Consider the following 22,916-nt stretch of genomic DNA (forward strand, 5'->3'; position numbering starts at 1 on the left):
AGATACTAAATTAGGCAAATTAAACATAAAAATTCAGCAATATCTCATTTTAATAGGGACTTACCTATTAATTACCTATTAGTTTTCCAGATACATTTTGTCAGTCTTTTCAAGTGTTTTCAAAATAATCTGTTAGTGAGGCGTCCCAATAAACTAATTTTTCTCTTTGATATTTTCTGTGCCTTTTTCAGGGCAGTAGTCCATATCCAGGTGAAGGATGTCAATGAGTTCTCCCCAGCATTCAAGGAGAGTGTGTACAAGGCCTCAGTGACAGAGGGGAAGATCTATGACAGCATCCTGCAGGTGGAAGCCACAGACGAGGACTGCTCCCCCCAGTACAGCCAGATCTGCAACTACAAGATCGTCACGGCAGATGTGCCCTTTGCCATCGACAGGAACGGTGAGTCTGCAGGGCCTGGGGCCACCAGCTGAACACCTGGCTGGACAGGGAACTCCAGAGGGACATCCTGTCCTCATCTCTGAGAATGGAGGGATCCTCACAGCGAGCAGTTCCAGCCCTTTTGTGTAACCCTGGGGCAGAAAGCAATGCAGTAATCTCCCGTGGAAATTAAACCACTGGATTTGGGTGAGCAGCGTGACTCTTGGTCACTCACTCCGTTCTCCTGACTGCCTCAGGTCATGTTTCCCAGCCAAATGATGGCATTCCCCAAGGCAGCAGGTATTCCCCAGTGCAGGGTTTATTCACTGGATTACAGCTGAACTTCCTGAAGCAGAGCCTGAATATGCAATAGTCTGCATATGTTCATTGGTCGTTAACACTTTTAGGATCTGCCTAGTCAGATTCCTGAAGTGAATCTATTATTCTGCAGCATGGAAGCAAATGTACTTTGGAGAATTAGTAGCATTCTTAAGTTTTTGGTAAAACTTTGGGGTTTTTTTTGTTTTAGTTGTTTTTCTGAGGTATATATTTTGTATTTTAGGGACAATAATAAACCGTATTAAGTTTTCCATATGGAGTAGTTTTTCTCTGTATGGCAGCTTCCAGGAACAGCAAAGAACATGGAAGTGAGTTTGGGAATGGTGGCTGACCTGCATGAAAAGTGTGTGGAAGGTCCTTACTCCCTTTCTCTGCTAGCTTCAGACAATACAAAATATATTCCCCAGAAGAAACACCCTGTGTGCATACCCAGGAGTGCTCTGTTGTCTCTCTCCTAGCAGAAACATTTAACCCACGTTGTTTGTAGGAGGAGAGTACAGTTTGGAAGTTAAATCTGATTTTTGGCCAAGCTGTAAATTGAAAGTGTGCATGGAGCCACTGTTTTCTCTGAGCAGTCATTTTAATGTTGGGGTGTTCTATAAAAACTCTTTACCCTGTTCAAAGATTATTCATCTGTATTTGTGCAGCTCTTGCACAATGCACAGATGAGCATCAGAAGACAATAACCCTTTACATCAATAAACTGTAATGACTTTGGGGAAAATTCCCTCTCATTACCACACACTGGGAAGCAAGCATATGGTATAGGAAGTGCAGTCATAAGGAGTGTGTTTGTGTTTGCATAAATACAGGCACTGGCACATATTCTAGAGAATCCAGAGCACTGCACAAAGGATTTTTTACAGCAAGTGCACATTTGGAAGGAGACATTTGGAAGCAATTCCCTAGAATTCCCAGTTTTCCTCTCCATGGATTTTTTTTCTATCTGAGAGATTTCCCTTGTCATAAAAGAAAGTTCTCCATGTCTCTGAATCCATTTTTTCCCAAGGCTCCACATGGCTTGCCTGTGTGGAGGGTGGGTACTTGGAGAAGTCGCAGGTTGTGTCTGATTTTCTGCAAGGTTTGTGGCAGATGTAAGGGACAGAGAATACCCTGAAACTGGTGTGGTACAGACCAGTCATTTCTGCTTTTCAGCTCCTGTGACACAGAGCAGCTGCCTCAGGAGTGCTCATGTCTTTCTGCAGCCACAGACATGATCAAAAGCATGGGAAATGTCAGGAGTCCTTGGTTACATCTTTGTCCTCATCTGCCTGGGACCTGCTTTTCAGCAAAGGCAATGAGAAAACCATTGATTTAAATGTGACTTTAAAGCCTGCAGTGAATAATTGGTGTAAGGTTGTAATACTCGCAGTTTCTTGGTCATTAATTCAATTAATATTTTTGATCTATTTGTTCACTAAAAGAACACTGCTGTCACAACCAACAGTAATTGCAGTCTAATTTGCAATTTTTAAAGATAATGGTAATTGCTTAAACCCACTGGGATTAGAGACAAAGTTAGAATAGATGGCTATACTTTCATTTTGTGACAGAAGTATGTTGCTTAGTTGCAACACATTTCACTGCTGAGAATGTCTCTGTATGGCAGCTGATATAAACTGTCTCTGGTGCAAATTCTTTGGAAACTTGCCCATTTTTGTTCCCTGCAGGGTGGTTAAAATAGATGTATGAAATGCCTGGGACTGTCTGGTAATACTGTGCTAATTAGGATTTTGTTAACAGGGGTTTTTTTTTTAGCCATTGTGAAATACAGATTTAGGTTCTTGTGTCTTCTGAGGCTTGTGATTTTTTTTATGCTTTTCAGTCACCTACATGTGGAGCTTCATTGCTCAGAAAGAGTATAACCAGATACCTTAAATTCAAATCTAAATATTACAGGAGGCCCCAAAAGATGGAGGTGGGGGTGAATTGTGAGGAAAACATGCCATTGTCTGCCCCAGATGGTGGATGTTTTTCATGACCAACATATGGAAATAACCCCAAATATAAATCTGTAAAAAAGTGAAGCTATTTCATCAGCCCTTTTTCTTTAGGCAGGTCACTGTCTTGTTAGGTAAAACTGATTTCTTGTCCCTAGATCCATGCATGGAGCACTTTTTGGCCTTGAAAAAATGATATTACACATTGGGGAAGCTTTGCAGAGTGGCAGAGAGAGCCCTGCAGGCTGTGTTGGTGCCCAGGCTGCCTCAGCCCCACTCCATGTGAGGCAGGAGTGGGTGGGCTCAGGAAGCAGCATCAGCTCTGGGGGTATTTCCTACAGGTCCTTGTAACTTAGGCACTTTGGGGAGGTAATACAAAAGTTCCCAGTTATGTTTGGGAACCCTGGCCCTTGATATGTGATTTCTTTGTGGATAAAATTACTTTGTGTTCTGAAACTGTAGCACTAATAAAATTCACTCTTGTATGTGATGAGCCCAACTTGGAGGGTAATGAACTCTGAGTCATAAAATACAGTCTTGTAAAGGCAGAGGACAAATTTATGCTTTGCTGTGCAAAGAACTGTGATTAAAGGTATGAGGTGTAATATGTTTTAAAGCAGTATTGCATAGAGATTAGTCTCATTTTCTCCTTAGCAGAGAATCCAAATCAAGTCAGTTACTGCAGCAATACTGGGTAGGCTTTTTTCAGAAAAAAGAAAAATTACAGAAAAATTAAACCACAATGTACAGATCTGTTGGAATGCCAGAAAAACTCATTTCTATTCACATATCTTGTGCTTTATTTATCAGGGATTATGGTCAGATAATCTGGGAACTCAGGTATAAATAGAAATTCTGTCAAGGCTCTGACCTAGTCTCACCTCAAAAATGGGGATGACTCTTACTTGCCACCCAGCTCTGGGGAGCACTTCACAAATGTGTGTTCAGACTGTTCCATGTGAGGATGAGACAGGGACCTGTCCAGGCACTACAAGTTTTATCAGATTACAAATCCTAGACAGGACAGGGTCTCACAAGATCCCCCTTAACAGCACCCAGAGCTGCAGCAGGAGCAAGTCTTTCCCCATCCTGGTGAGTGCTCCAGAGTAAGGTGGAAGAGCTGTAAAAGAGGGGTGTCTATATCCATCTATCCCTAAAACTGACTTTGAAGAAGCAGAGGTGTAAATGTCTGTGTCCTCAGGAAGGACTTTTTATACTCCTGTAGTCACTGATCTGCTTTTTGTTGTTTGAAAATTTCCAGGAATAGGCAGATATTTGGGGACACTGAAAAAAACCTGTGTGGCCTGATTTTGGATTGAATAGACATGTACTTCTCCCATTAAAATTTTCTCTTTTTAATGTTATTAACTTTTTTGTCTGTGGTGAGATGTAAATAGAAACTTGCAGACTGTCATCCCTAAAACTTTAATTGCTCTGTGTTTATACTGCTTCCCTTCTGTGTCTACTTTTTAATCATATTGATTAAATTATAAAAACCCAAAGAATCATAAAGCATCAGTGGTAAGGAAAAAAAGTTATTAGGAAATCAATAAACTATTGGGTAGCATCTGCAAGTCATCCAAGTGACCTTCCAGAATAAAACCTGAGAATCAGAATCTTTGTAGTCCAAATCCAAAATGGCCATAATGAGGTACACAAATACAGATCTTGGAAGATAGATTTAATGAAATGTAAATATGATGTAATGATTTATGAATCTTGTAGGACAGTTAATGTGCCACACCAATTCTAGCCATCTGCTAATGAAAATTTGAACAATTTTGGTTTCTTGAGAATTATCTTTGCTGATCACAGACTAAAATAATACCAAGGAAAAACAAATAGGGAAATATAAAGGAAATACAAAGAATCATGTAAGAAATAATATAATGCAGAAAGGACAGAAGAACTGAGCAGATGAAAAATCAGTAATTAAGTATATACAGTGGCAGTTTAAATCCTCTTAGGCAGCCACTAATCAGGCAACTGAAGACAGTGGAATGGGTGATCAGATTGTTTTGTCAATCACTCACTCAAAGCCCAGTGAAGGAGTTGGTGGTGGTTGTTGCTGTTCCTGTGGGAAGAAAGAGCTGTGCCCATGGCAGGCCTGAAAATGCCTGGCAAGATGAGGTACCCCAGGGAGAGAACCCCAGAGTCTGCAGGGCACTGTCCTGTTTCCAAATCAGCCTTCAGCAGCTCATTTCATTTCTCCTTCCAAGACTTAAAAATACGAGAAGGGCTTGTCCTCCTCTGTGCCCTGCTCACTGAGGGAGCAAGGGAGAGTCAGCAGTAAATGGGTTTTTGGGCCTGACCTATAACTGCAGGTGCCAGGGGCTATTTAAGCTACAGGTTTTGAACCTAAAGGTGGTGATAAATGCAAACAGCAGAGCCTTCCTTGAGGCCTGACCTGGAAAGTTTTGCATCCATTTCAATTAAACTCCTAAGCTTTAATGTAGTAGTAGCAGTAGTGGAAAGAAAAGTGGGCTCTGACAAGATAAGGAGTGTGCAGCAGAGACACCTGCTGAAAAGTCTTCACTTGTCAAATAAATACTGAAAGACTTCTTTTAAGAAGCTGCATTTGTCTGCTTTCTCCTGTCTCTCACTCATTTGAGTGAAAAGGAAAAAGAAAATGAAACTCAAATGCCCAAACCAAACCTAACATTGTGTGCCTGACAAAAGAGACTTTGGCCAGCACCTGTGGGGATCAGTTCACTGCATCTGACTAAACTCCAGGACATGGGGGCTGCCCAGCTGTCCTTTTCAAATTTAGCACAAACAACTGGATTTTGCTGCTCCTTGCTTGAAAGCAGTTGTTGTGTGTAGCACTGCTGCAGAGTAAGTTTTTCCCTTGAATTCTAAAACAGAAACCCTCATTCAAAGAGATGGTAAAACAAATAGGCCTGAGCAAAAGCACAAAATGAATTAGACAGGATGAAGTTTCAACTTGTGCAAAAAGTAAATTTTGGTGGAAATGGACAGAATTAAAATGCTGACCTTGTTAATAGAAAACCCATGCATTTTGCATGGTGCTCTCCCAGTCCTCCAGGAACTATTCAGAGAGAAATCTTTCCCTTTCCATTTGAAAGTTTGGATATCTTTGTTCCCAAAGCAGGTAATTTGTCACCTTTATATGTGTGTCAGGTTCAGCAGATAAACCCTGTTGTTGCTGGGCTTTCTTTTCCATGTGATAACTCTGTGCTGCCCTATCAAATACTGCTGAGTGCTGCAGAGCAGGAGGTGATTCTGGGGATTTTCCTGTTTTTAAAATGTCTCTCATTTACATGGTAATAGCTTTTGGGAAATCAGGAAGATACCTGGGCTCAGTAATGGATCTCAGGAATGTGGCTGTTAAAGCCATGTATTGGGGCAAATGTGGAAAAGAAGGGTGAGCCTACTCACAGCTCACGTGTCAAGATTTAACAAGATTTAATTACTTCTACCCTCTTTAGAAAGTGTTGTTGATCAGATGTTTTCTGATAGAGCCATGCCCACATGGTATCCTTCCCATCTTATATTTGCCTACAAGTTTCTTAATTTCCCTCCTGGATTGAAAGAAAATCTTTCCTGTTCCTCTGACCTGTCCTTCCTGTGCATGTCCCGTGTGCTTCAAAGAGCTCAAAGTCACAAAGCACTCGATGAACCAGGACCCAAACGTTGCAGTCTGTGCGTGCTCAGCCAAGAATCTCTGAATGTTTTCTTGTGTTGAACCTCTAGGTAACATCAGGAACACCGAGAAACTGAGCTATGATAAACAGCACCAGTATGAGATACTGGTGACAGCTTTTGACTGTGGGCAGAAACACGCAACAGAAGATGTCTTGGTGCACGTTAATGTCAAACCCGTGTGCAAACCAGGCTGGCAAGGTAAGGTTGAAGAGCTTTTCTGTTTTAATTTTTTATTGAAATCTCTTTGCTTTGGTGTTTTCCCTCCACCTTGCAGTAAGGAAAGTAGGGTGCTTATGGCACTGGTGTGGAAAACTGCTGCTGTTCTTCTGCCTCATTGCAAGGCTGCTAACAAAGTAGATGGTAATCCCACATTTGCTTCCATTTGCCATGCCAGAACAAAGAGTGGACCAGACAAAAAGGAGTAAGACTCTAATAATAAGTTGTCTTATGAGTCAGTCTGAATATTCTGGAAGATTGAAAAAAAAATGCTGCTGATTTGCCTACTGTTCCTTAAAAGAAGGTTTTTGAAGGCACTCCTGCCAGGTGAGTTGGAGTTGCTCAGGTTATCTTGTTCCAGGTTCAGGATTGGCTTTTGTGGCATGCAGGAGCCAAGGCACCCTCACTGGGACTGAAAAGCATCTTTGAACTGATTCCTGTCTTGCTATTGAGATATTTTGGTAGGAATCAATTTGGTTTTCTAAAAAGGCTGTAAGGATCCATACCCTGTCTGGAATAGAGAAAACCCCAGCTGACAATGTACAGGGAAGATAGATATGCCACTAATTATTAGGAATTAAGATGGAAATGAGGACTGGATTATAGACAAACCAATTGGATGTGACCACATTATGCAGGTGTCCTTCAGGACTAACTGGACATTCATAACTGTAATTTTTAAACATAATGATTGAGAAGGAAAAAAAGCAGTTTGGCTGTTGTACTTAAAGGTAAATTTGCAGGTTGACATTTAGATGAAAAAAAGGTTTTCTTTGTCAAATGAGAAGCTCTGGTCTAGAGCTAATAATGAAGTGTTTGCAATGGCAGGATTCCATTTCCACATCCCTCACCTAGAGCAGAACCACATTTCAGTTTTTTGGGATGTACTAGTACCCAAGTACTTTGAAGAGCATTTTTGTTAAAAAAAGCCACAATACCTATGAACTACTTCCACATTCTCTAACAGATCTTACTGTTCAAATTATTTATTCTATAAAACTAATTATGGTCTCTAAACTGAAGAAATGTTCTGCTTCCATTTTGTGGAGTTATCTCAGATAAATTAAGTACCCCCCAAATTAGCTTGGAATTTGTATTAAAATGGGTGTAATTGATGATTTTTTTTTCATTTCTATTTTTTTTAATTTAGGTATTTTATTGATTGAGTAAGTTTTGCAGAGGTGGTAATGGTGTATTTCTATTGCTCACTATTATTTCACAGTTAATGTGGTTGTTATGGTTGTTACTGGTTCCATCAGTCAGTTTAGGCACCAGGCAACCAATAAAAGGAAAGGAACAACCTCAAGCAGGTTTGGTCAGGGTTTGGGGGTTTTTTTTTTTGGTTTATTTTTTGATGCTTTGCTCATATTATTTGTGCCTTTCCATCTGTCAAACACATGACATTTCACCTCCCTGGCACATCCCCAGGTCAAGGAGCACAAAGTGCAAGAAGAGGATGTCTCCTACTCAGGGTGGAAGGTCTTTAAGGAAACAATTACTACCAAGGGTAGATTAAGGGCATCAGTCCTTAATTATTATCAATTCATTGATTGTAATTTGAAAATGAGCTGCAACATAATACTCCCAGAAATTTATACATTTCTCTTAATGAGATTTTTTTTTAATGCCTATTTAAAGGCAGAGAAATTCAGGTAGATGATGTTGTTTGCTAGTTTGAGCCAGTATCTGTAAAAATCACCTGTGTCTAAGGAAAAAAAAAAAAAAAAGAAAAAAATAAGATCAAATAAGCAAAACCTTCCAAGAGTATTCTAGTAGTGTTAAAGAGGAAATCTGGAGACTAGAAATGGAAGATATGTACAGTGTTCTTTCTTCTCTCTGTCTGTTGCTCTGTGACCTCCCCACAAAGGGGCAGCCAGCAGGTTTTCTCCATCTTCTTTGAAATAATGCTGTATTTGTAAAGATTGGATGACTACAGGAAGTAAAATAATGACAGAAAAGAGGAATATTCTGAGTCTTTGGATATAATAGAGATGTTGCTAAAATACGTGATTTTTTTTTCTTGTTCTTCAGTTATCCTGAACAAATAAATACTTGGATTTTCAATTTATGGCATTGGCACCTAGTTCCTAAAAGTTAATGACTTTTGTAATTTGAAATATTGTGCACTTGTTTATGTATAACTATCATGAACAGAAATAGGAGTAGTCTAATGCAAATTCAGTATTAAAAATTTTAGTGCAGCAAATTTCAGTGCAGATGCCCTTCAGATAACCTCCACTGTGCAGGGCTGGGACAGGGAAGAACAGGCTTATGTAAAACAATTCAGAATTATTTGTGTTCCTCGAGGCCCACAGCACGTGACTGATGTGTGGCAGAGCAAATAAGGCTCCACCAGCCAAGGTGCTTTCCTTTCATCAGTATTCCCTTGGGCTAACAGCATTGAAGTCTTCATTAAATCCAGGAGCTGCTTCCCTGCTCTCTGATGATGAACATTAACCCAGCAGTGGCCAGATCCCCACACAGACATTTTCAGCAAAAAAGCCTCCCCTCTATTCAGAGGCTGCTTTAGAAACAAACTCGACCCAAGCTGACGTTTGCTTCCTGAGCAGACCACTCTGGAGTGTTATTTGTATCCTGAGCAAGCTAAGAATGTAAATCTGTGAGCTTAATTCATTCCTAATCAGTTATTTTAATTGGAAATTCTCATTGTGAGTTTTGTGACGTGACTTCTAGAGCTGTGCTACAAAATCTCTTCATGCCAGCTGCGTTTTCATGTCCATGATTTCCAAAGAGGGGAGTGACCATGTCCTGCCAGGTAGGTGAAGGACTGCATTACCAAGAAAAGCTGGATGATGCCAGTACTCCTGACACAATTTTATTTTATTTAAAAATAAAAACATTTTTAAACACCATTATGGGGTTTCCATCCCAAGCAAAAACCTGTTACCTTCAACATCTTCCCCAGGTTCTGTCCTTCCAGAGCTGGTTTCAGTCCTGTGGACACAAAGCTCACACCTCACTTCTTCCTGGACATTCACTATCAGTGAAAGGGGTTCCTTCCACTGCTGCTGTTTCAAAGTCACAAATACCAATTTCTGTAAAGTTACATCTTCCTTATTCAAAGGAGGGTGGGCAGACTTGTGGCACCCCAGTACTAAACATCCATAAAGTATTTTCATTAAATAGCATGAGGTGAAGTAAGACAAAATCCTGCAATCTAGACCAGATTTCCTTTAGCTCATTTATGGTACTTTTAATCTTTTGTCACATTACTGTTAACCTTCAGGAACATTTTTCACAAAACTGTTACTGTTCCCCCCATAGTGGGATAACAAATGGAAATTAAATATAACCCAATGTGCTGGAAGATGCAAGATAGCAGAAAATTGAACAGAACTATTCCTGTAACAAGCTCTCTGGTGAGTGATTTACTGTGTGGGGAGAAAAAGAGTTTAGCCTCAAAAAAAAAGGGCAGAATAATGGACCCAAAAAGTTGAAAAATATGTTTTGAGACTGTCAGAGGTCTGCTCAATTATTGACACCACAATTATTAAACCACAAGTGAGGTTGCTCCCTAAAAAGCAATTGATTTCAGACAGAAAATAGTTACTAGAAGAAAAAAAACTTATCTAAAGCAACTGAGTGAATACCCTGGGAAAGTGTCAGAGAGCTCACGACTGGGAAGGCTGGCTGTGCTTCCTGGGGAGGTGGGTATGGAGCAAAGACAACAGTCCAAAACTCAAAAGTCACAAATTTCTCTTCTCAAGAAAGAGAATTAGGTTGAAGTTCTTTAATAATTCATAAAAAAAAAAAAAAAAGATAGTATTGAAAAATTCAATTACTTTTACATAGTGCTGGCTTAAAAACAGTTTTGAAATAAAAGCATCTCTTGTTTATTCACCTAATAGATTATAAAAATATCTAATAAAGGTGGTTAATGCATCAAAGATAGTACATTTCATTTCTAAGGCATGTAGGGCTCACTGAGGTAAGCTGGGCACCCAAAGGCACATTCCTACCTCCTCTTCAAGGCTGAGTAGTCATTCAGAGGCTGTGTGCAGTCAGATCAGCTTGCCTTTCCTGCTGAAATAAAATCCTTCTTTTGTACAGGAAGGGCAGGACCTTTCCATTTCGGTAGCAGAGTGATCTCCCATCACTTCTAAGTCAACATTCCTCAGAGATGCTGTTTGCAGTAGCTGCTGAGTGACTTCAGAATGGTTTTCATGGGGGCTTTCTAAGAAGATCCAATCACTGAGTAAAACCAAAACCATATTGGCTTTCATTCTGCCAATACTTTTAACGAAGAGGAATATGATTACTGAGGCAATTAAATATTTGGAGGAGGCTGGTCAAGTGCAGAAACCTTGCTGATGAGGAGAATATTCTCAGTCTTTCTGAACAATTTTAAAGGGCCAAGTATTTTCTGCACTAAATATAAATCAATTTGTATTACTCTTGTGCACACACCTTGCAGCTCAAAACACCATCCTTGTGTTGCCTTAGCTGTAAGATACTCACCCATATTTTTATAAATTAAATTTATTGTGAAGCAGGGAGTCTTTATGCCAGGCTAGGCTTGGCACTGCTGTGCGTGCATTAGCCACACATCCTTCAGGATGAATTTCTTCAAATCCTTACATTCATCTGGTAACTTGAATGGCACCATTTTAGTAAAATACCCACTCCAGACATTTGAAAATTAACTGAACTGAGTACTACCAAGTCTTGAGTTTTAAATTTATGTAAGTTCCTTCTTGATTTTTACTTGTTTACAAGTACATTGGTTTTGTTTTGCTTTGACTACCAGATGTATTCAGAGAAAGCAGTCATACCTGTTTCAATCTGATTTTTCAGATATGCTCTCTTTAATACATTCTGGGTCTGCTTTTTAGCTAAATACATCTTCCCTGAGAGCTCCAGGTCCTTTCCTGTTTCTTTGTACCATGGACTCTTTCTGAAAACAGTGTTTTGTATTTTCCAAGGTTGCCTTGCTTTTGCCTGGCTGTATCAGACTGGTGGCCCGTGGAAATGCTGTTCTTGTCTTAATGGAATCAGCTCTTTTTCTATTTGTCATTTTTCAGTGATTTCCCAGCAGTTTGCTGAAATTCCTGAGCACTTTGTATCATTACTAAGCACTATCTCTGTAACACCAAGGTCATCTTATTCTGTGCTTAGGATATTCTCTTTCTGGACTGACTTCTAGTGTGGCACTGCCCTCCTTTCCCTTGGCTGGCAGCAGTAACTAACACAGTTCTGCTCTTGTGCCAGGACTGCAAATGGAAATATCAAATAACACTCCCAAGGCAGACTCACAGGGATCATTACCAGTGAGTTCCCTGTGTACCATGAACTTCACATTTTCAGAGTAACCCATTTTTGCCCTCTCTGCAGCCTGTTCTGCTTATCTATGAGGATTGAAATACTGAAACCAGTCTTCTCCATCTTAAGTGATACAAAAACTCCATTCATTTTAGATCTATTTAACTAGAATTTTATTTCCATATAACTGTGTGGAAGATAACTCCTTTGTTCACATTTCTGAATTTGCAACTACAAAAATAGTCTTTTCTTGTTTGAATTTTCACTGCAAAATCCTCCTGAGCTTTACTGAGGCAATTATAATTTCATTGAGAAGTTTCTTATCTCTGAGATGCAGCTGACAGCATCCTTCCATTAACATGTTCTCTGCTCAAAAATTAAAGCACTATGGGATATCCAGTTAGATTTGAAGCTTTTCTTTATGATATTTTTTTTTTCTCTGCGTGTAAAAAGTTCCACATATTCTTAGGATGTGGGCTGAAAAATTTCAGACTTTCTACATGAGTTATGACACTCAATTCATTGATTTGAGTAACTACTCCAGGCAGTGTTTCAGAGTATGTCTTTGAGAAGCTGAAAAGCACTTTGCAGACTCTCCAGGAGAGACATTAGAAGCCTGTGACCAGCCCAAACCTGGCAAGAAGAAGGTTATTTCCTAAAGGAAAGCAAGCAGAGAGCAATTGTAATGGCAGAGCTGGCAGGGTGGGGTGGCAGCCACCCAGGGCCAAGCCCTGACCCTGCTCAGGGGAGCAGGACAGACCCAGAGAAGGGAGGTTCTTTAGGGCTTATTAGTGCCCTTGGGGCTCTGACATTGTGGAAAATAACATTATTCATATGCAATCTCACAACAAATAACAGCTTAACCTGTGCTGTTTCATGGTTTTTAGATTCTTATGTTTTTATTTCACAAAATGAAGCGCCATTAGATCTGGGAACTTTATCACTTGATGGAATATTCAGTTTCAGTAGGTCAGGCACAGCATTTATTCCACTGGGTTCACCAGCTCCTGCAGCAGCAGGCTGTCCACTGTCCTGTACTAAGCACACATTTCTGTGTCTTTTTTGTTTGTCTTTTTAAAACTACCAGCATGCTGTACAAGGAAAAGGTGTGTATGAATGTTTGTTTACTCTTTGAGATGTGCACTTAAATCTCTGAGCAAACCAGGAGAGCAAAAAAAAAAAATCAAACCTAGTTTGATTTTTCTCTTTGCTGTGGAAATGCTTTAACTGAGTCAGACCTGATTATCATGTCTGTAACAAGTCTCTCATTTCACATAAAGAAGGCACCAGAGTAACCTTTAGCCAAGTCTCTAGCCTACATAAACAGCACAGGTGTGAAGATGCTGCAGAGGAAACAGAAGAGGTACCAATTACACTGCTCTGGGAAACTTCTCCTCCAGCAGTTATGTAGGGATGCTGCAGAGACTCACTAGTGGCACTAGTGGCACCACATAAATTTTATCCTACATTTAGCTGCCACAATGCAGATCTTCAGTGCAACAGGAGAGAAGTTTCACATTTCATTGTGCTACAATTATCTTTAATTACATTACTGTAGCTTTTAACACCCTGAAATGGAATCAAAGTTTATGGCCACACACATGTAGGAGACATGAAGCACATCATACCTCCTCTGTGTGATCTCCTTCAAGGAAAAAAAAAAGTCAGATTAAATCCTTCTTAGTGTCATCTAGCATTAGAAATTAATTAAAATATAAAACGGATCACAAAGACAGTACAGAAAACCTTAAGTTTAGAAATCAAGAACAGTCTTTACATTAGCCATCTGTTAAAAGGAAAATTTGTTTAGTGCATTAGGATTTACTTTTAAAGGCTCAAAGTGTCAATGAAGTTTGATCCATTTTGAGTTTGGGACAGTTTGAGTATCTCAGCAATCAAGATCCATGTTTACATAGCTGCTCTGTAATTGATGAAATCTGAAGCAAAAGCCTGATGTGTGATATTTACACTCCAATGTGATATTGTAGGGATAACCCAGCTGGGGCTGTCTTGCATTGTCTGGAGCAGCTTTATGCCACAAGTGCCAAGTAAAGCCTGTTGAGCTACAAAATCCAAACAGAGGCTTCCAGACTAAACAGTGGTAGATTTATTCAGACTTTCCCCCTGGGATTAGTCTTCTGCCCTGACAGCGTTTACTTTCTTAAGTTTGCAGTGTAACATGGGGTTGTAGCAGGATTTGTGTCAGGTTTGTGTCAAACCTGTGTTGGTTGGGTTTAGCTGATCTAAGTGCAGCCTGACAGTTCAAGTGTGATTATGTATCTGAATTTATCTAGAAAATACCTAAATTCAGAGGCTTTTGCAGACTCAGGTTATGTAGGACTTTTCCTCTGAGTCACTCCAGAGGAAACAAAAAAGTGCCACCACATTCCTGAAGGGAAAGGGTTGATCTTTTGAGTAAGTCCAGTGTGGGATGTTATTCTGGGAGAAAGCAAAACAATGATATTCACCCCATTCAAAATTAATTTAAGGACTTGGGTTACTCTCACAATAATTTCTTTGTACTGTTATTACCACTTACTTTTGCTTGTTTCAACTCTGCATTTCCCAGCGTTGCTGCCTGCATTGGTGGTGAGATGCAGAGAGTGCTGGCCTCAGCTCTGGGAGCTGGAGTTCTTGGGGGAGGGTTCTGTAGAAATAATCCAGGTGGTTTTTATCAAACAGAGCTGTTGCTGCCTTTAGGGATGGTTCTGCCATCGCAGGTTTTACTGCAACCTGCTCCAGTATTGCCTCATGCCTGCCTGGGAATGCCCTTGGCATGGAGAGGGACTTCTTGGTGGAATTCCTAAATCTGCACTAAGTCAATGAAGGAAGTCCTGGTGCAGTTTAGGAAGACTGAAACAGAGACTTGATCTGTGGTGATGCAGTGGACCAAGGGACAGAGACACTCGTTCAAGTCTCCTTGATGTTTTACAGCCTAGAGCTGAGATGAATGTGGGAGATTTAGGAATTTAGGAGATGCAGGGTTTATGATCTCTGAGTACAAATTCCCACTTCTGCCAAGCTGAAAGGATAATACAGTGAAACAAAATACCTCTTTCAGTTCTTGTGGCAAAAACAGAGGGCTCCCATCGTTCTTCCTTGTCAGCACTGGCATTTTATATGTTGTGGGTTTTACAGGACAATCCTTGGATGTGAGTGTGCAGCTGCAGGTGCCTTGCAGTTCTGAATTCAGTCACATCTCACTTCCACTAATGAATATTTTGCATGAGTAACAGTTCATTTGGTATAGCTGAGAAATGAAATGTGGCTGAAAGCTGCTGAAATAGTCAGAAAGGTTTCAGATATATATAAGACTTTATCTTCCTTTTTTGGGTAGAGGAACACAGTGCCTAAACTGGTGAATAAGGGATTACAAAGATCAATAATTCATTCATTATTAGTTTGTATAAAACTAGCAAATTCTTTTATTTTTACCTGAAGTATCTGAAAGAATTTGCTGCTCTTGTTCTATTGGAAAAGTGTTAACCTGAAATTTCTGCAATGGAGAGGGAACAGAAACTTATTATTGTAATGATGTCCCATATATGGTACTTGAAATTCTAATGGAACTGTTTAAACTGACAATTGCAGAGATATTAGGCAGTACTGTAGATCAAGTTTAACTTAATATGGAGCAAACTGAGTGAATTACCTGAAAATTACAACTGAAAAAGCAACTCAGTTATTTGTGCATAGGCAGTCATGGTGTCATGGTTGTCTTATTCATAATGTCCAAGTCCTAAAGATTTTAGTAAAAACAGATACTAAAAATACTTTCAGAATGTTCCAGGAAGTCTCATCTTCCTCTTAAAAAAATGCTGCATGATTGATTACCAGTTGGGTTATGTCAGGAAGAAGATCTGAGAATTCTGGGATGCAGACCAGTGGTTGTAACATCTTTGCCTGGACTCTGGAGTGCCTCATACTCCAAAGTGTTTGCATGGATGTTCAGCCTGTCTGCTAAAAATGTAATGCAGTTTAAGACCAGGGGAGAGAGCACCAGCACCACTTTTCAAGCTTTCTGAAATGAGATCTGTTGAAAAACACCAAACTCCTTCACCTACTAAATGCACATACGTATTTCTATCCACTATTACTTTTCCTTCCACTGATATTTAGAATGAATCTCTGTCCATTTGCTTTCAGGAATTTTGCTGACTGCCAGGACCTAGAACTTTTCCATTTGTGAAGTCTTCTTTTACCTAGAAAGATTTGAACTTGTTAGAGCAATGAGGGGAAGGGCCATGAACATGGCCAGAAGGCTGGAGCATCTCTCCTTTAAGGACAGGCTGGGGTTATTCAGTGTGGAGAAGGCTCCACAGAGATCCTGCAGAGTCCTTTCAGTGCTTAAGGGGACTTATGAGAAAGATGGATAGAAAGATTTTACTGAGGCCTGTAGTGACAGGAAAAGAGACAACAGCTTTTAAGTTGGATTTAGATTGGATACATGAAAGAGATGTTTTTTCTTATAAGGATGCTGAGGCACAGCACAGGTTTCCCAGAGAAGCTGTGGATGCCCTGTTCCTCAAATCGTTTGAGGTCAGGTTGGGTGGGACCTTGAGCAACCTGGTTTAGTGGCAGGGTCCCCTGCCCATGGCAAGGGGATGGACTAAGTGAGCTTTGAGGATCTCTCTTCCAGCTCCAGTCATCCTGTGACCTGATGAAAATATGAGCTATAAAGACAGCTAAAATACACGTTTATAATTACTGCTGCTTGTTTGGGTTTTCTCTGAAGTGTGTTGCAAACACCATAATTAATTGGATTTCAAACATTAAATGCTTCAGTTGAGCAGACAGGGGTATGTGTGGCACAAACAGGTGGCTGCCTGAGGCAGGGGATTGTTTAAATGTTACGGGGTGTGAGGCATCTGCATAAGCACAGATTAGTCAGATCTGGCTGGAAGCACAAGTCATCCTTTCAGCTGGACCTTCCTGTCATTAGTGCTTCACAAAATTAGGAAGCTGTTCCAAGGCAAGAAGTGACTCTACAGAGGTGTTATATTAGAATGATGTGTGTAGCTCCTTGGAGGCATTTGTTCTTACCACAACATTGTGAAATCTGACCAAACTGGGTGCAGCAGACACCTCCTCCCTGCAGAGCTGGCTTGTAGTCTGTCACAGGAGCGTGAGCACTGCAGCTCCAGACTGACACCAATTAGCACTTCTTGTCAGCAGATGTGTGGAGCCCTCACCTGTGTGACTCAACCAGCAGCAGTGTTACTTAAGTAAGCCTGACACTCTTAGAAAAACAAGGCCAAAATCCAGGTTTTTTTCAGGAGAGTAGTTTACTGATGCCAAGTTCAGGAACTCTTTGCCTCAGACAGCGACCTTTGAGAACACTATGTCACGTGAAATTACATAACTCCCTCCTCTTTTTTTCTTCACCGTTGGATCTTGTTGTTTTTGATCTGTTTGTTTTTACAGACTGGAACAAACGGATTGAATACAGGCCTGGCTCTGGCAGCATCCCCTTGTTCCCCAGCATCCACCTGGAGACCTGTGATGGACCAGTGTCCTCCATCCACACCACCATCGAGCTGCAGACCAGTTCCATCGGAAAGGGCTGTGACCGCGAAACCTACTCCGAAAAGTCTCTGCAGAAATTATGTGGTACGAATATGGATTTCAGTTGCCATAATAATGTTTGTGCAGACAAGACAGCAGTTCCCTGTGACCTGTGAGCATGGATTTAGCTCAGCTGGCTCACTCTGGATCGTAGCAATGAAAATGGAGAGAGTGGTGATAATTGACAGCTGCTCCATCCTTTTTTTCCATTTATTTTCATCTCATACTTTCTCCCTGCTTTCTTTTAATTTTTTTCTCTCCTGCTCCTATTCCTTTCTCCTTACTCCTCATTCTTACCTCTTTCTCCTTTCTTCCCTCTGCTGCAGATACTGGTGTGATAGTCTAGTGAGGTTTCCAGTGTAGATTTGCCATCACAGGAAGATCACAGGATGTGAAGGGAATTGAATCTCCCTGTTTCAGTCTTTCAGTCCTCCTAACTCAGCTTTCTGCTTTGCTGTTCAGTGCTGTGCCAGAGGACAAACAAACAAACAAACAAAAAGTAAAGCAATACTCTGGGCAATATTTTGAGCAAAAATATTTAAGAATCATGAACTTCAAATAAGAGCTGACCTGGTGAAGAAATAGTTCCTAATTTTTTCCTCCCTTTTTGGGCTTTTTGATGACTTTGTGTAAAATGCAAAAGTCAGTTTTGACAGGCAGTTTAAACACTTGAAAGTACTGCTGGGTTTTTTTTTAAGACTTTAAGATTCTGTATCTGGCAAGGCAATGGCCATGAAATAATCCCTTTATCTTTTGTGATCAGAGGTCTCTCCTGCTCTAATATCCTGTCTTTAGAGTCCTCCTCTGAGTCCCTGATGGTGTGGACATTAATTCTCATCTTCTGCATCTTTTTGCCTGGCTTTTGTCTGAGCTACAGTAGCAGTTGTGTAATTTTCTCTATATAAATGGGTGGATTTTGGTTTGGGGTGCTCTGGTGTAGGGCTTGCCTTTGCTCTGATAACCACCCAGCAGTGCTGCAGATATGTTAAGATCAATAGACTAACCTTTAGGAAATAATTTTTGTAAATGAAAAATTTCAGCCAGTGTTACTAAATCATTAAAAATGTGGAAGCAATTCCCAGGGAAAAATGGTTGGCAGTCACAATTACCAGTTATCTGTGGAGATGGAGAAAGGGATGTAAAGGTGAGTGGGAGTAGTAGCATTGCGATAAAATTTGAATGTTTTCAACTTCAAAATTGCTTAGTTAAGATCACAGAAACAATCATGACTTCAATTCTGTGTCTTTATCCAAATGCCTGGGCTCTAGAAGAGCAGATGAAAATCCATCTGCCACAATTTGCACCTTAATCACTAAATTTGAGAGGCTGTGCAAGGCTTGATTTCATAAAATACTAGAATTTTAATAAAAATAAATATGTTATAGCTAAAGTCTCATACTTTTGCCTCCTGTAGGAAGCTGTATTGGCAGCCAAAAGAACATTGCTGTGTGCTCTTACAGACCTGAACTGCAAACAGCACAGTCACTCAGTGACTGTGAACGAGACCTAAACCACAAAATTATTACCTTGGAATCAAACACTGATAGCAGCTACATCTAACAATGTTATCATTTCAAGTGCAGGGCTGAGAGCAGGTACCTTCAGCTGCTGTAAGAGTCTCTAGCTGAGGAAGGTTGTGCAAACTCTAAGGGGTTCAGCTTGCAGAGTGTGGCTTGACTGCCTCACCTGATGACACTGGAGTAGAAAAGAGAATTAAAGACATTTCTCAGGTCTGCCAGGGCCATTGTGGTGGCTGCAGGTAGCTCTGAGCAGTGGACAGATGTCAGGAATGAACCTCAGCTCAGGCTCAGCACATCAGCCAAGGGGCAGAATGGAAAGCACTTGAGAAGATGGCCAAGGGTTTGAGAGTGTACATAAATAGGGGAAAATTCTCACTGCTGAAAGAATGCATTTCTTGGTCCAGGTTTTCCATGTTTTCATAGAGAGCAGACATGGTAGAAACTTGTAACAGGACTTCGATAAGAAAGATTGTAAGTGACAATGTGCTGTACATGAGAATTGCATTTAGTTCAGCCTGCACTTTGTGATTTAATATTTATTGCCATCCTTAATGTAGAGAGAACTCTTATGAAAGCAGGTTAAATTATTTCTGGAAATCAGCTTTCTCCCAGAAATTACCTTATTGTAACTAATTCCTGGATGATAAAATCCTTTGAAAAGGAAGAAAACCATGATTAATTTTTTTTTTTGTACAGTGAAACACTGTGTGACTGCAGAGAGTGCAGAACTGAGCACTCAGATGTCTCTGCACCATGTAAAAATGCAAGGCTCTCTCTGTGTAATTAAAGATCCTGTTTATAAATCCTGTGCTAATTTCTTCATTTGTCTGTTGGAAATCTGGAGAAGGCAGATGCTAAGGAGGGTGAATTAAAATTCATTTTTATATGACAGAAGGTTCAAGTCTGCCTTTCAATAACCCAGAGACTTGCACACCCTTGGATGGTAAAGGTGGGAAGCTTAAATGATTAAATTACACTTGAGTCATTTTAAAGTCAAAGAATTATTAGTGTTGTGCCTCAAAGCATTTTAGTAAGCATTCTTTCACCTTGTCACCTGACAGTAATGAGAAGTACAGACTGTCCAAAAGACACCATTTGGACTGCAAAAACACATCAGAATAAATCACACTAAAATAAACATAGGTTAAGGAGCCTAAAATATAGTGAAAAGATGGCTCTGTTGCTGTGTCCTTTCTTTCTAAATGTAAATAAAATAGAAAATAATGGGATTGTTAAATCTCACATGTGGCAGATGGGAAACTGAGAGAGGGAAACACTGAGTATCAGACTCAAGGATCCTGCCCTCTTTCCCTTATCCTGGGTGGTGCAGCATTGCAGGAGGCTCAAAGAAAGTTGCTGATCTGATCATGAAGGACAATTTGGGCTGGGTAGATCATATTTGGATGATTTGTCTCCAGCTAAGCCAGCAGGCTGGTCCAGCTCAGCAAGCAACATCACCGAGTGCTTACCCTGGCACAAAGTTTGGAGCCCAAATGCGCAGGACTGGGAGAGAAGGTGGAGCCAACTGCAGAAATCACCTGTGAAAATAAGCACTTTTATATGCAAGAGGTGCCTCAGGGGTCTCAACCCAAAACTGCACTTCATGCAGCAGTTCCTGCATTGTTCTGGAAGCATTTTGGGAGAAAACAGCACCAGGCACTGACGCAGTGGTGAGGCTGTTCTGGGAACAGCTCCAGAGAGATCCTGTTTGCATTGTTCCAGCTCTGACTCTGTTCATGGCTGAGCAGCCTGCGACTCTGGCTGGATTTATTAGGATAGGAAAAGCCTGATTTATTCCAGCCAATCTCCCAAGCACATAATCCACTGTTTTTTCTTGGAGCAGGATTAAAACACGCTAACAGGATGAGATTCCAAACTTAGACATATATCTCCATACAAATATGGGCAGGTAAAATAGAACCTGTTGAGCTTGGTGCTGGTTACACAAATGCAATGTTTACAGTTTGTAAAATAAATACACTTTGTCTCCATGCTCAAACTATGAACATGTAGGTGTTAGTTTTGGTATTCAAAACATCACTTCAAAATATCACTTCAAAATTGTACAGTAAAAAATTTTGGAGAAGAATCCAAGACTTTGGTGAATATTTCCAAATCATAACTGTAATACTTTTTTTTAAAAAAAGCCTATATGAAACAATTTTACACACTTTTGGCTTAAAATTTTTGCATTCCTAAAGAGATTTGGGATCTTTTATCTCTTCTTGTTTTGACCCTTAGCAGATCTTGAAACAGCTGAAGAAATGTCATTAATGGATTTCAGAAAATTAACATTTCTGAGAAAGATAACTTTACATTATTTTCTATAGTTTTCTGTGCAGTACGTTTAAACTTGAAAACTCCTGCTGGTTTACGATGGTGGGTGTTTTATTTATGTTTCAGTGATTTAGCATTGAGGCTGGTAGGGCCATTTGGGTAGTAAAATAGTCTAAAGAGTGTGCCTCAGAACCCTGGCCTACATTAAATTAGTCTTGACAGCTTTTTCATTGGTCTCTTATTGCATTTTTCATTCTATGTGATTTGCAGGAGCTTCCTCAGGTGCCATTGATCTGTTACCATCTCCCAGTGCAACAACCAACTGGACAGCTGGGCTCCTCATGGATAACAACGACATAATTTTTAAATTTGATGGAAAGCAAGGAGCCAAAATCCCAGATGGAATTGTCCCGAAAAATTTAACTGATCAATTCACCATCACTCTGTGGATGAAACATGGACCTAGTCCTGGATTAAGGGCCGAGAAGGAAACCATTCTCTGCAACTCTGACAAGACAGGTGAGTCTGTGTATGGGAAAAGTGTTATGAAAAGGGAATTTCACCAGCAGTAGTGTTGCCATCTCTCCTCATTTAATTTGGTCTGATAAAAAAACAACTAATCTCAGATGGTGCCCCTCCAAACATTGCTGACTTGAGAGCTTATTGGGGGGCCTGATGACAACCTAAATTTCAAACACAGCTGGGATAACACAGCTAGAGATTTCACAGGAATTGATTGATTTAAAAAAAAATAATAAAAAAAAGTATTTTTTCTTCATGACTTAGATTGGGAGAAACAGTTCTAACTCTTCACTGAAGCTTAGTTAGATGAAATAAGTGTTTGGATTTGATTTATTAGCTGGGACACGATGATTCCATGGACAAAGCTGTTGCAGCATAGTTCAAGAGGAGCCATAAGGATCCGTGAGCGAGCTCCAGGGTTATGCAGGGTTTGTGTGCTGTGGCTGGGTGCTGTCAGTGTGGCAGGTTCCCAGGCAGGGCTGAGCTGTGTGTGGTGCTGAGCTGGCTGTGTCCCCGCAGAGATGAACCGGCACCACTACGCGCTCTACGTGCACAACTGCCGCCTCGTGCTCCTGCTGCGCAAGGACTTCCACCGCGCCGACACCTTCCGCCCCGCCGAGTTCCACTGGAAGCTTGACCAGGTACCCAGCTCATCCAGGACCTTCCCCTCCCCTCAGCCCCTAGGACAGCACAGGGAACCTCCCAGATCCCAGATCCCTTCTGTCAGCCCCTTGGACAGTGCACAGAATCACCCAGATCCAGATCCCAGATCTCAGATCTCAGATCCCTCCTGTCAGCTCTTTAGACAGCACAGGGAACCTCCCAGATCCCAGATCCCTTCTTTCAACCCCTAGGACAGCACAGGGAACCTCCCAGATCCCAGATCCCTTCTGTCAACCCCTAGGACAGCACAGGGAACCTCCCAGATCCCAGATCCCTTCTGTCAGCCCCTTGGACAGCACAGGGAACCTCCCAGATCCCGGATCCCAGATCCCAGATCCCTCCTGTCAGCTCTTTAGACAGCACAGGGAACCTCCCAGATCCCAGAGCAGCCGTTACAATTCTAATTAGGATCCACAGAAAAACAGAGAAATGAATTAACTTTGTCTAGTCATTTTATGCACTAGTTGTGTTTTTTTAATTGAGACACTTTAAATGGTAAGTAGAGGTTTATATCCTTTGGCAGTGGAGAGAGATGTGACATTGCATGCA

The 22,916-nt window shown here is 40.7% G+C and overlaps 1 protein-coding gene across 19 annotated transcripts in view; it reads left to right on the top strand.

Annotated features, from left to right (window-relative positions):
• Nucleotides 1-22,916, top strand: part of CLSTN2 (calsyntenin 2) — a 328,373-nt gene that overhangs the window by 262,242 nt on the left and 43,215 nt on the right. For all 19 annotated transcript variants that reach the window (XM_086843491.1, XM_086843483.1, XM_086843481.1 and 16 more), the window contains 5 exons: nucleotides 192-400; nucleotides 6,373-6,522; nucleotides 17,245-17,430; nucleotides 21,453-21,701; nucleotides 22,224-22,345. In XM_086843491.1, the coding sequence (XP_086699617.1) occupies nucleotides 192-400; nucleotides 6,373-6,522; nucleotides 17,245-17,430; nucleotides 21,453-21,701; nucleotides 22,224-22,345 (916 nt within the window). The remainder of the gene's footprint in view (nucleotides 1-191; nucleotides 401-6,372; nucleotides 6,523-17,244; nucleotides 17,431-21,452; nucleotides 21,702-22,223; nucleotides 22,346-22,916) is intronic.

Source organism: Cyanistes caeruleus, chromosome 10 (assembly GCF_971803275.1).
Source record: "Cyanistes caeruleus chromosome 10, bCyaCae1.hap1.1, whole genome shotgun sequence".
Lineage (NCBI taxonomy): Eukaryota > Metazoa > Chordata > Aves > Passeriformes > Paridae > Cyanistes > Cyanistes caeruleus.